At 36.6% G+C, this 12,357-nt stretch overlaps 1 protein-coding gene across 6 annotated transcripts in view; it reads right to left on the bottom strand.

Annotated features, from left to right (window-relative positions):
* Window positions 1–12,357, bottom strand: part of LRRK2 (leucine rich repeat kinase 2) — a 135,620-nt gene that overhangs the window by 101,347 nt on the left and 21,916 nt on the right. For 5 of the 6 annotated variants that reach the window (XR_006409898.3, XM_057318803.1, XM_026502095.4 and 2 more), the window contains 4 exons: window positions 11,969–12,075; window positions 7,693–7,822; window positions 4,961–5,085; window positions 433–545 (listed from right to left, as the gene is read on the bottom strand). Coding sequence is in view for 5 of the 6 variants with exons in the window: in XM_057318803.1 (XP_057174786.1) it covers window positions 433–545; window positions 4,961–5,085; window positions 7,693–7,822; window positions 11,969–12,075 (475 nt within the window). In the remaining variant the exon portion in view is untranslated. The remainder of the gene's footprint in view (window positions 1–432; window positions 546–4,960; window positions 5,086–7,692; window positions 7,823–11,968; window positions 12,076–12,357) is intronic. The other variant, XM_057318804.1, reaches the window with a different exon arrangement.

Raw genomic sequence — 12,357 nt, 5'->3', positions numbered from 1 at the left:
TGCAAATAAGCCCATGTAATCAAAGAAGACTTTAACATTGTGCCATGTGTGCCTTCATGGACTGAACCTTTCAGACCAGAAAAGAAAGACAAGCAGCCGAAAAGAAACAGCGGCCATAGTTCCTGACATCAGGCTGAGCTGAACATCTAGCTCTTTAGTTCTCTTTCTGCTTGAGTAGACTGGAGTGAATTTATGTTACTAGCCATCTAAAGAACCTGTCCAAGTCTGTAGTCAAGAGTACACTCCCTTAGCTGGAATGATACATCTGTTCACCCCCTACATCCCTATTGGCATCTTATGTCTCCACCCACATAACTTCCTACTATCATAGTAAACAGAAGATGGAAAACTTAAGTGAAAACAAGCTTCTATTTCCCCAAATTTCATGTCCTACTTAATGATATAAAGGCAGAAAACCTATATTGTACATACCCTGTTCAAGGCTGCTAGGGCCAGTTTATGAATGTCATTCTTGAAACACTGTTTCTTAACCATATGTAGCTTATGTTGATATTCAGTATCTTCCCTGGAGTCTTCTGGCATGCCTAAATAAATAAGTAAATAAATAAATAAATTCTCATAAAGATTTAAGCTGGGCAGATTGTCACTTTCGTAGAAATGATCATAATTAACTTAACAATACATGCACATGTTGTACTTTTTTCTAATGCATAGTTCTTTATCAAAGAAACAACCCTTATCTTTAAGGAATTTATAAAAGCAATTTATCATTGAATATAAAATAAATACAGTGCATGTGGATATTTACTGAATTTAGGGATAATTGGGCAACTGGTATTAAGGAGGGCACTTGATATAATGAGCACTGGGTGTTATTTGCAACTAATGAATCACTAAATTCTACCTCTGGCTGATAAAAAAAATTTTTTTAATAAAAAAAGAAAAATAAATAAATAAAGTAGCAGAAGTTATTACGTGGAGAAATTTTCTGTAGCAAACAATACCTTTTTTGTATGAATAAGCTGTACTCATACAGAAGTTAAAAGATTTTTATGCAACAATGGACAACTTGAGAAAAGCTCAGTTATTTGGACTACAACATACAAAGGTCAGACATGAAATGCAGACATAAAAGAACAGCTGGAACGACAGTGAAAAGAAAAAAGATTTCAGTTTCAGCATTATGATGGTAAAGAGCATGTAGTTCTGTTAAAATTGCTCTAAGGCTGTATAATAGTGTTAAGTTACTTAAAGGAAACATAGTCTTTATTAAGCTACATGGTAACAAAACTGTCCTAAAACTTGAAAAAACAGGAAGTCAAAAATATTGGTTATATAATAGACTATATAATACAATTATTATGAATGATTGATGTCTCCAAAACCTGTGACTATAGAAATAATGATTAATAAACAATTCTTCATAATCTTTCACTTTAGTAATCTGTATGAACATGAACTATAAACTGGCTGCATATATAGCTTTTCATCTACCTAACAACAACAACAAAAACTTGAAGTCTGCCTACATGCCAGAGGTGTTGCTACATGTTGGGAATTCCACACTGAATAACAAAGGCTGGATGGATCTCCACCCTCCTGGAGCTTTCTGTCCTCATTTTAAAATGTATTCAAACAGGCTCAGACACTCACTACAGCTGTAGGACCTTGGCCAAGTCACTTAAATTCTCTGTGTCTTATTTTCAGTAACCAAGCCCATGTTAATTTCTGAAACTGCCCATTACATCCCAAGCAGACATAACCACTAAGAGCAGGCCTGCTGAGAAGCAAAAGCTTCATCACATGTAATGAGTCTCAATAAACATCCTTCTTACATTAAGACCAAACGAACATTTCCATAAATGTCATCTCTGGTCTTTGTTTTATCACTTGAGTTTCTACTGTCCATAGGAGATATAATTTCTTTTCCATGTAACAGTCCTTCAAATTGTATGTACTGCAAATGTTTTGAGGGCAGGCTCCATAACCTAACCATCTCCAGATCACCAAGAGTTTCAAGCATAGTGCTTTAGATATAACAGGTGTTCAATATATGTTTGTTGCACAAATGTATATTTAAAAGTGCCCACTCTGGAGTCAGGCTGCATAGGTTGAAAATCCGGCTCCATTACGTAAGTTGTGACCTTAAAATCTCTACATCTCAATGCCTCAGTTTCATCATCTGTAAAACGGCACACACACACACAAAGCAGTATCTGCCTTATGGGTTGCTGTGAGAGTTTTATAAGTTTATATACATAAAGCACTTTGAATAATGGCTAACACATTTTAATTCCTCCAGTTGTTAGCTATTAGTTATTAGTTACAAATGAATGGGTTGCATTACAATTTTCATATCATCCTAAATCATCTCCAGATTAAACAAATTCAGTTTCTCTAATTGTTCTTCCGGATGTGGTTTTATACTCACAATCACCTTCCTCTATACACTTCCAATTTGCACAAGTCCCTTCTTAAGCAATTTTACATTATTTCCTCTAGAACTGATAAAAGTGAAGAAAAAAACAATGAAATGATATTTTATTAAAATAACTGTACCTTTATAATTATTTTATTAAAGCCACAGAGACAATCACTTCAGTAACTTGTTACAAAAAAGAGGAGAAATTGAAAAGTACTAGATTGAAAGAAACTTAAAAGACATAACACCATATGTGATATGTGATCCTGAACTGGATACTGAATTATATAAATTTGCTATAACGTGCACCTTTGTTACAACTGAGAATATCTGAATATGATCTAGTTAATAAATGAGTTTAGATATTATAAGCACCTACCCTCAAATTAACATGTTCAAATCAGAATCATAATCAACCTCAAAACTACTGGGGTACTGATACTATAGTTACTCACTGATATACAGAACGGTAAGATACAGTATGGTACAGTATGGGATAGTATGGTGTGCTATGGTAATATGGTATGGTAGCATAGAATAAAGTAGATGGTTAACAGTAAAGGAATGTATTTATATACTGATATGTTTCTAAATGTGTCAATTAATATGTATTTCCATACAAGAAATATAACCCTAAAGTTATAAAATTGTTTTCAAGGGCACTTGTTTAATATATCTAAGCATCATTATAAAAAACATCATTTATCATTTAAATACATCATTTCAAATATCTAAAGATTAATGACTATTAATGTTGCTTCAGGGTCAATCTAAGAACAGAAGAAAAGAAATATTATATTGAAAATCTGCTTTTGAACTGAGAGAGTATTATTTTATTAATTAACAGATTTGGTTCTGAATGTCTTCTGCTTATCTTAAAAACTCAAATCCACCCTCAAAAGATTAAGGCTGACACCTTTCAGGATAATCAAAATGGTTCCATTTTGTTTTGTTTTTTACAATCTACAAAGTTCCAAAAAAATTGTAATAATATTTTCAAGCAAAATTATGTCTGTTAAATTATACCTTAAAAGTTGCCTGACAACTATGAATAGCAATTCATATGATTCAATTCAAAATTTATTAATCGAATAGCTATTTTAGTTCAACGTACCAGGGGGTTTAAAAAAAAAAAAGATGACTGAAGAAAGCCCTCTCCTTGAAACAATGTATAATCTTGTACTAAGTATACTCTTATTCTTAGAAACATAAAATACTAATATGACTATAGACAGTGGTAGATTTAGGAAGATTTCATTTAAAAAAGACACACGCACACAAAAATTGGGCTTTAAAAGAATTAGGAATTTTACTGAACAACAGCAAGTAATCCCCTCTCTGATATTCAGTAGTCAGAAAGTCCTGTCAAATGCATCTCCCCCCCATCTCTCAGATCTCTCCTCTGGTTCCATTGCTAGGCCCCCACCATGTCTCATCTGACTATCATGGGCTCCAACACAATCTCTCTGGAGGAAGCTTCCACCCTGACAGTCATTCTCCACAGCACAGTGTTATTGTTATAAATTGCAGATTTGGTCATGACACTACAGTTTTTACAAACACCTTTAATAAATTTGAACTGACTTCTGTTAGAAAAGCACCCACTGCTCAGTGTTGTGCTCAAGCCCTTGACTTCACGCCTCTGCCAGTCCCACGTTCATCCTCAGACACCGATCTCCCCACACGCCACGCTTCATTCACCCCCAGACCACGTGTGCTCTCTCCTTCTGCCTGAAATATCCTGCCCAGCCTTTCTACTAGGTCAGTTTCACACACTCTTCAACTTCAAATATCTCAATCTTGACCTACTCCTTTGACTAAATTACCTGTGCCTCCACTAATATTCTCAGAGCCTTTTATATAAACCCGTGGCTGTAACAGCTCCTCTCATACTGTCTGGTCATTATGCATTTACATATCTGTCTACTGCAAAGCTCTGATAATGGTACAGTTATGCCTTTTCCATGCATCTGTCATAACTGCAGCCATCACGATGTTTAGAACATAAGAGGTACTTAATAAATATATATTGAATGAATGGAGGAGCAGGTGTTTTAAATATGGGATTTAGAGGACAAACAAGGTCACAAGAGAGGTAAACAGGAGGTAAAGAGGAGAGGATAGGCGCTACTGAGGTTAATGAGTAAAAGCCATGTGGTTCTATTTGATAAAGATTAATTCAACTACAGAGAAAAAGAAGGACTGAAAAGAGCAAAAGAGAAAGTGTGAATACTAGTTAGCTATTTGTATAGTTCGGACAAGAAACAAAGCAACTTGGATAGCAACAGAAATAAAAAAGAATTATCAGAGGGGACACTCTCCTTGGAGGTAAAGCTTCATACTTTATATTGTAGTGGTTTCTTGTGTAAATAAGTTACTGAATTTCCTTATGAATTAATCTATCTCTTTCACACATCTTTTTCCTCTTTTTTTATTTTTGGATTAGTGGGAAGATTTGCACTTTGTTGGGAGAAACTGGTCCTTTACTTTTTGCTTAGAAAGTTGGTATTACACAAAAAGTAAAAAAAAAAATCCATTAAAATTGCCATCTCTTCCCATATCTATTATGTAACTTACCTGGAACTATGAAATGTAAAACAGCTCTTAGTCCCTCCAGCTGCACTGATAAGGATGCCTCATGACTTTTCATAACTGTTATTATTTTGGGGGCCACTGCTGCCATTGTATCCAGAGTCACACTGCTGGAGATAGAACATTGAAATGCTTATTAAAAGTACAGCCTGATTCCATTGTACAAACACCAAGTTGAAATAAGTACGGGAAAACAGAACCATTCTATTTTATCAAAAAAAAAAAAACTGTATGAAAATGCATTTGAATTCAGTAAGATGAGCATACATATTTTAATTCTTATTTAATTAAACTCTGACCTCAAGAAGTGGAATTCTTTTATTTAGTTTCACAAAACACAACTTTCTTCCAATCTACACATGGGTCACTGGCAACAACCCTGAAAAGTAGGTGTTATTATCTGAAAAGTAGACATTGTCCAGATGAAGAGTTCAGGCTGACGGAGGTTACATATCAAGGTCCTATCACTAGAAGGTGACGGAGCCAGGACTGGAATGCCAACTTGTCTGAGCCCCAAGGTCAGGGCTCTTTACAGCATAGCAACTGGCCTCTTCCAAATTAACACCACTGGACTTCCTATTAGGTATTTTTAATTCATTTTATTTGCATTAAAGTCTTAGTTTCTCTAAGGTATTTTGGTTTTCTTTTTAAGATTTTATTTATTATATTTGACAGCAAAAGACAGTGAGAGAGGGAACACAAGCAGGGGGTAGCTGGAGAGGGAGAAGCAGGCTCCTCTCGGAGCAGGGAGCCCGATGGAGGGCTCAATCCCAGGACGCTGGGATCATGACCTGAGCTGAAGGCAGACACTTAACGACTGAGCTACCCAGGCGCCCCTAAGGTGTTTTAGCTCTTCTTTCTTTTCCATATGAAGAAACGCCACTTGACTAGACCTCGGCAGGTACTACCAACTTTAAAAGAGGTAGGCCTTGCTTTGCCCAGCGCCCTCTCACCTGAAACCTGCGCCTATCAGAACCTTGTCCTCGCTCCACATGGTTCTGTGGTCCCTGTAACACAGTCCCTCCCGCCCACCTGAAAGTCCCAGCTTAAACACATGCCCTCCTTGTAGCCTCCCTTGTTTGGTCATTCCATTCACTCCCCTCTAACCACTGTGCCCGACACACATCCCCGCTGTTGTATTCTCTCACAGTATTGTTTTTTTGGGTTTTTGTTGTTTTTTTTGTTTGTTTTGTTTTTTTAAGATTTTATTTATTTATGTGACAGAGATAGAGACAGCCAGCAAGAGAGGGAACACAGCAGGGGGAGTGGGAGAGGAAGAAGCAGGCTCCCAGCAGAGGAGCCCGATGTGGGACTCGATCCCAGAACGCCGATCCCAGAATGCCGGGATCACGCCCTGAGCCGAAGGCAGACGCTTTAACGACTGCGCCACCCAGGCACCCCCTCTCTCACAGTATTGTAACTCTGTTCACATGCCAGGCTCCCCCACTAGACCACGAGTTCTTTAGTCACAGGCACATGGTCCTCGTGAACTTTGAATCCTCAGGACTAAAACTTGACATATTTTACATATGAGGAAAGAGCCAGGAGCACGGATTGCACACAATCTACAGATACTTAAACTGTTGATTATCCCACCTTGTTTTTGTCTCTCATGAAGGTTCACTCCCAGGACCATGAAAATCACCATTGGAGATAAACTTGGCACTCAAATATTTAAGGACAATATTTAAATAAAAGAAATATGACTCAAAGATATGATATATATAAACATAAATAGACTAGCTGGACTTATGTTAAAAACAATATAACCCTATTCCTTAAAAGCCTACAGATGTGCCAGCTGACCATGCTATATGCATTTCATTTATTCATATTTAATAACAGTATTAATGATAATAGCTGTGATTTACTGAGTGCTTAAAATGTACAGGCATTATCCTAACTTTGTAAAAATCAGCTGATTTAATACTTACAGTATAAATTACAACTTATGAAGTTATTACTATGATCCCTCTTTACCAATGTGTAACCTGATGTTTAAAGATCAAATTGGCTCAAATTAGTGGGAAAGCGGGGACACAAAATAATTTTACTGCAACAGTTGTGCCATTTATTTTTTTCTTTTGAAAATTTTGAAGTTACTCAGACTACACCAAAGTTACTTCACCTTCTTAGGCCTAATACAGTGCAAAAAGGCACCGAGCATATCCTGCAGCGAGCACTTCTGTATGCAATTCAGTTTTGGTCTTTTAAACAGTTTTTTTTTTTTAAGCCAGTACTTCTCCCCTCCCCTCACTCAGCCCTCCACTCCCCACCCTACCCTGTCATCCAGCCCCCAGAGCAGGAAGAGAAGACACAGTTAATTCAAATGAAAGAATAATAATAAATATTAGTTGTGAAAAAAGCAACAACTAGAAGCCACATTATGATTTTATCTCATATACCTTTCACACATAATAATTTAAAAAACCACTTAAAGTTACATGCTGTATAACTGCCATTTTTCAAAATGTTGTCAACATCAAGCACAGAGTACAAAAGCCAACCTTCAACACGTTTCTACCATTTCTATCATCCCTTTCAACAGTCGGATAAAATAAATCTGTGGTATCAGTGACACAAGATTACATTCCCAATGTTTCAATCTGCAACTATCTTATGTTTTTCTTTTAATTCTTAGAAATATGCTTGACATATTGATATTCTACCTGGTCCAAGAGTATATGTTTGGCATTAAGTCCATGAATCTATATTACCTTCCTTCAAAGAGATGATTTATCATTTTACAGCCACTGTCAGCAACTTCAGGAGAATGTATATGCCTCTGCATTAACTCCAATACATTCAGGTATATTCCTTTTGACAACAGGATTTTTCTGAAATTAACTATAAAATTTTTAATGTTACTCACAGAAATGAAAGCACATTTTCATAATTTTGCAGAAAGACACAGAATATTAAGATAATCCAAATGCATAGAAAAATACAAGTATACATGGAATTTGTATTTCATTGTAACTGAAAGATCATTCATCTTTATTTCTCTAAAATATACACTATTTCAATTTTTTCACATTTATTAACCATTTAGGTTGAGGTTTTGATTTGTAAAGTTTTACTCGTAGAGTGAGTAGACTGGTACTAATGTAATCCCATCCGTGTGAAAGACATGTTTCTGATGTTTTAAAATAATGCTCTCCAAAATAAGAATGAAAGTTACATTTCATTCTAACATTTATAACAGGTTCACAAAATAACTGCACTTATATAGAGCTAAGACTTGCTACGTATGCTAGACACTAGTGAGCTGGGAATCAGTTACAGGTGCATGTAGATACTGACCATCTCTCAGCTCTTGGGGAGCAGGGAGAGTGGGGTGAGACAAGGGCTGGGGCCACGCTCGGCTGCCTTCAGCCTTGAGCTACCTTCTCCATTTATCCCAGTGGACTGTACAAACATTATTCTTTCTGTGTATGCCATCGTGTGCAAAGGGATGGAAAGCACTTATAGAGAGAATAATTACGTAATTTCACAAAGCAATGCCAAAGCTGAAGAAATACAGATATGGGGGCACCTGGGTGGCTCAGTCAGTTAAGCATCTGCCTTAGGCTCAGGTCATGATCCTGGGGTCCTGGGATCCAGCCCTGAATTGGGCTCCCTACTCAGCAGGGAGTCTGCTTCTCCCTTTCCTTCTCCCTCTGCCCCTCCCCCTGCTCATGCTCTCTCTCTTTCCCTCTCTCTCTCAAATAAATAAATAAAATCTTAAAAAAAAGAAATACAGATATGCTTTACAACTGACTTTACACTATATGTGGGAAAGTAACTATATCCCAACAATGATTACAGAATATTTTTCCTTTCTAATAGACTTCTTTTACTAAATGCAAATTCATTATCTTGAAGTTTCCATAGAAATATCAATTGTCTTCAAGACTCTATATAAATATCAATTCCAACATTACACACTGTAATTCAACACTCTGAAAGTGGCAGGAAATGAAATTTAGAAAATGTTAAGTACTACAGAGCATCCCAACTTTGGATGGTTCAACTTCTGATGGTGTGAAAGTGATACACATACAGTAGAAATCATACTTCAAATTTTGAATTTTGATCTTTTCCCAGACTAACGATATGCGGTATGATACTCTTTCTTGATGTTGGGCAGTGGCAGTGAGCCACAAAATTACGAGTGAACAAACAATACACTTAACACACACTCTCTACCTCTCATTCTGTTTTTCACTTTCAGTACAGTATTCAATAAATTACATGAGACAGTTATAAAATAGGCTTTGTGTTACATGATTTTGCCTGTCTCTAGGCTAATGTAAGTCTTCTGAGCACATTTCAGGTCAGCTAGGCTAAATTATGATGTTCAGTAGGATACATGTATTGAATGCATTTTCAACTTTCAATATTTTCAACCTACAATGGGTTTACTGGACATAACCCCATCCTAAGTCAAGAAAGATCTGTATTTTGAAAATGAGTTATCAACCTCAATTTGGGAAAGGAAGAAATGATAAAAAATAGGGAAAACTCAGAAATAAGTGGAACTGATACACATTCTAAAATGCTGCCAAAATCTGAAAAACTCATACCTTTTAAAGACACCCAGAATATCACACCTTAAAATACGATAAGTTGGTTATTTTGCTTGGTCATGTCGGAAGCTTTAACAACCCCTCCTAAAGTAGCTAAATTCTAACCAAGGGGATACTTTAAAAGATGCAAGTCCCTCTAGACCAGCAGTTCTCACACAGCAAAGAGCATCAGAGCCACCCAGAGGGACTGCTGAAAAACAGATTGCTGGGCTCCAAACCCAGAATTTGTGATTCAGCAGGTCTGAACAGGGCCCTAGAATTTACATTTTTAACAAGTTCCCTGGAGATGTTACTGTTTCAGGCACCACACTTTGAGAACCACTGTCCTGGACATTAACCTAACTTTTGACTTAAAAATTGAACTTAAAAATTGAGAATAGAAATTTCAGCAAACACCGGACCTAGAAAAAATTACATCACGGAGTCACTTCAGAGTTCACAGAACATTTCAGACATCATATCTCATTTACCATATATCTACACAATACTCCTGACCTCTTCCACTCCATTTTAGCAATCAACTACCTGCTTTAAAGAGCCAATAATAATATGCAACTTCCTTCAGCTCTTCGGTCAATATTCACCTTCTTTCCTGGTTGCCTTGTCACCATTTTATCGCCTCTGACCCCTAACACATATCCTCCTTCTTTGCTTCATTTTTGTTTCATAGCTACCTCACATATCATATATTTTATTTTGCCTTATTATCTGTCTTCCCCACTAGAGCTGAAGCTCCCTGAACCTGGGAGTATTCTGTTTAACTGATATATCCCTAGTGCCTAGGTCACTGTCTGGCAACAGCTCAGTAAACATTAACTGAAATAATTAATTAAATGAGGAAAACATCACACGAGATGTTCAAGCTTTGGCCTGGGTAACACCATGGCAGAAACCAGTTCTTCTGCCCGCCAGTCCAGTCATTTTTCTAGAAAACCACATTGAGCCCTGCATACCCAATGTTTCCAAGTGTCTTTCAATGAGAAGTTGCCACAGAGGTTGGTGACCAAGCGGCTCAGTTCTTAATATTCTCCTAAGGCGGAACTCCAAGAACAATACAAGGGATCTGAGTACAGTTTACCCAACAGGCGGCCAAGAACAAAGGGGTAAGGAAACAGGCAGAGCAGGGTAGTGATTCTGAACAAAGAAATCAAGGTTGACTCCAAATGTAACTAATCCTCAGACACTAGTTATTTTGTGGGTGTATCAGAGATGTCCACAGGGTGAAAAACTACAGCACAACACAATATGTATATATACTCGAGGTTGCTCTCCTCTCCTAGATGTGACACACAAAAGCAACCAAGTCTGGTCCTCATTTTCAAGAATGAGATCCCACCCAGGCCTCTGCACAGAAGATGGGAGATTTGAGGACAGCGATTCCCTTTTCTACCACTCCTACTCTGACTCATCATCCCAGAGGGCAACCCCTGTCTGTCTGTAAGGGCTCTTGCCGTTCAAGTTTTTTTATTAAAGTGCCATCTGAGAGGTAGAGCGAGAAAGGAGGAAAAGGAAGAAGAAATTATTTTCCTCTTGATTTGACTTAAATAACAGCATCAAGAAACATGCTTCAAGTGGTTTCTTGATTCCTTTCACTCGATGCAGGTTTTCTACTAACAGGTGGTGCTAGCATTGATCTCTGTTTCCGGCTTTGCGTGTTTTTCTCTATTTTGCTCCCTCCAAAAATATCCTGCAAAAGCTGCCAAGTCCCAATGCCTTTCTGATGAGTTTTCTCCCAAGATTTTCTGGCAGTATTTCCTGTTCGTGGGGGCCTGCAATCTGAACAGCCAGAGCCTCAATTTTAAAACCCAGAGTCTTTCCAAAGGTATAATAGCCATTTTTTGTCTCCTTAATAATGGAAAGCTATAAGGCTTACACGTAAAGGACAATTTTATCAGATTTTAGAATGGTGAATATCTCTCCACCCACTGCATTATCTAGAAAGTGTTCCTTAAAAAAGAACAGGAACAGTATATAAAAGAAAATGGAAAAAAGTGACCATTTGGTACCAAAAAAAAAAAAATCCCACTCAATTTAAGGTAAAAGTCCATCAATGAAAAACTGGTTCATAAAAATAGGATATAGGTGTACACTGGGAAACTACACTGCCATTAAAAATAAAAATATGAAATTTTACATTTATCAGCACAAAAAAGAAAATGTAAAATCTGCTTATAAAATTATTAAAATTATCCCATTTCTTCAAAAATAGAAAATATATAGTATATGTCACGGGTGAGTACACACACAGAAATTCAGGAAAAAAATCAAAATTTTATTTTCTTTTTTATCCTTTTACCTATATATCAATATTTCTATATATCAGATACATATTTCTACATATTTGAATTTTTATAAGAAATTGACTTTATAATTTAAAAAAATACAAAATGTGTTTCCTCGTATTAAAAAATGGTTCACCTCTTACCGTTTTGTTCTAACAGAGTCGACAATGCATTTGCAGATGCCTGGAAGACTTCTTTTGATGAGGAATGCATCAGCATGGAAAGCATCACTTCCCTATGAGCTGGGAACCTTTCACAAATTCAATCACAATATTAATGGTAGTCTTCTTCATAATTAGTTCAAATATTCATATAAACAACATTTCAAGCTACCTCCACTTATAAGAGTGAATTATAAACAGTTTTATATTTAAAAGAAAGTTCAAATCCACTAAATACTAATGAATCAGTATTTCTCTGTTTCTTCAAAGTTGATAAGCAGTAGGGGGGAAAGACTCAGCAAATATATAAAGAAGTATTAAGAGTAAAAGGGTAAAGTGAAAAAAAGAAGATAATGAAAACAAGAAAAGGA

The sequence above is a fragment of the Ursus arctos genome, unplaced genomic scaffold, assembly GCF_023065955.2.
Source record: "Ursus arctos isolate Adak ecotype North America unplaced genomic scaffold, UrsArc2.0 scaffold_26, whole genome shotgun sequence".
NCBI classification, from domain to species: domain Eukaryota; kingdom Metazoa; phylum Chordata; class Mammalia; order Carnivora; family Ursidae; genus Ursus; species Ursus arctos.
The sequence above is the reverse complement of the archived record's forward strand: the minus strand, read 5'-3'. Positions and strand labels throughout refer to the sequence as shown.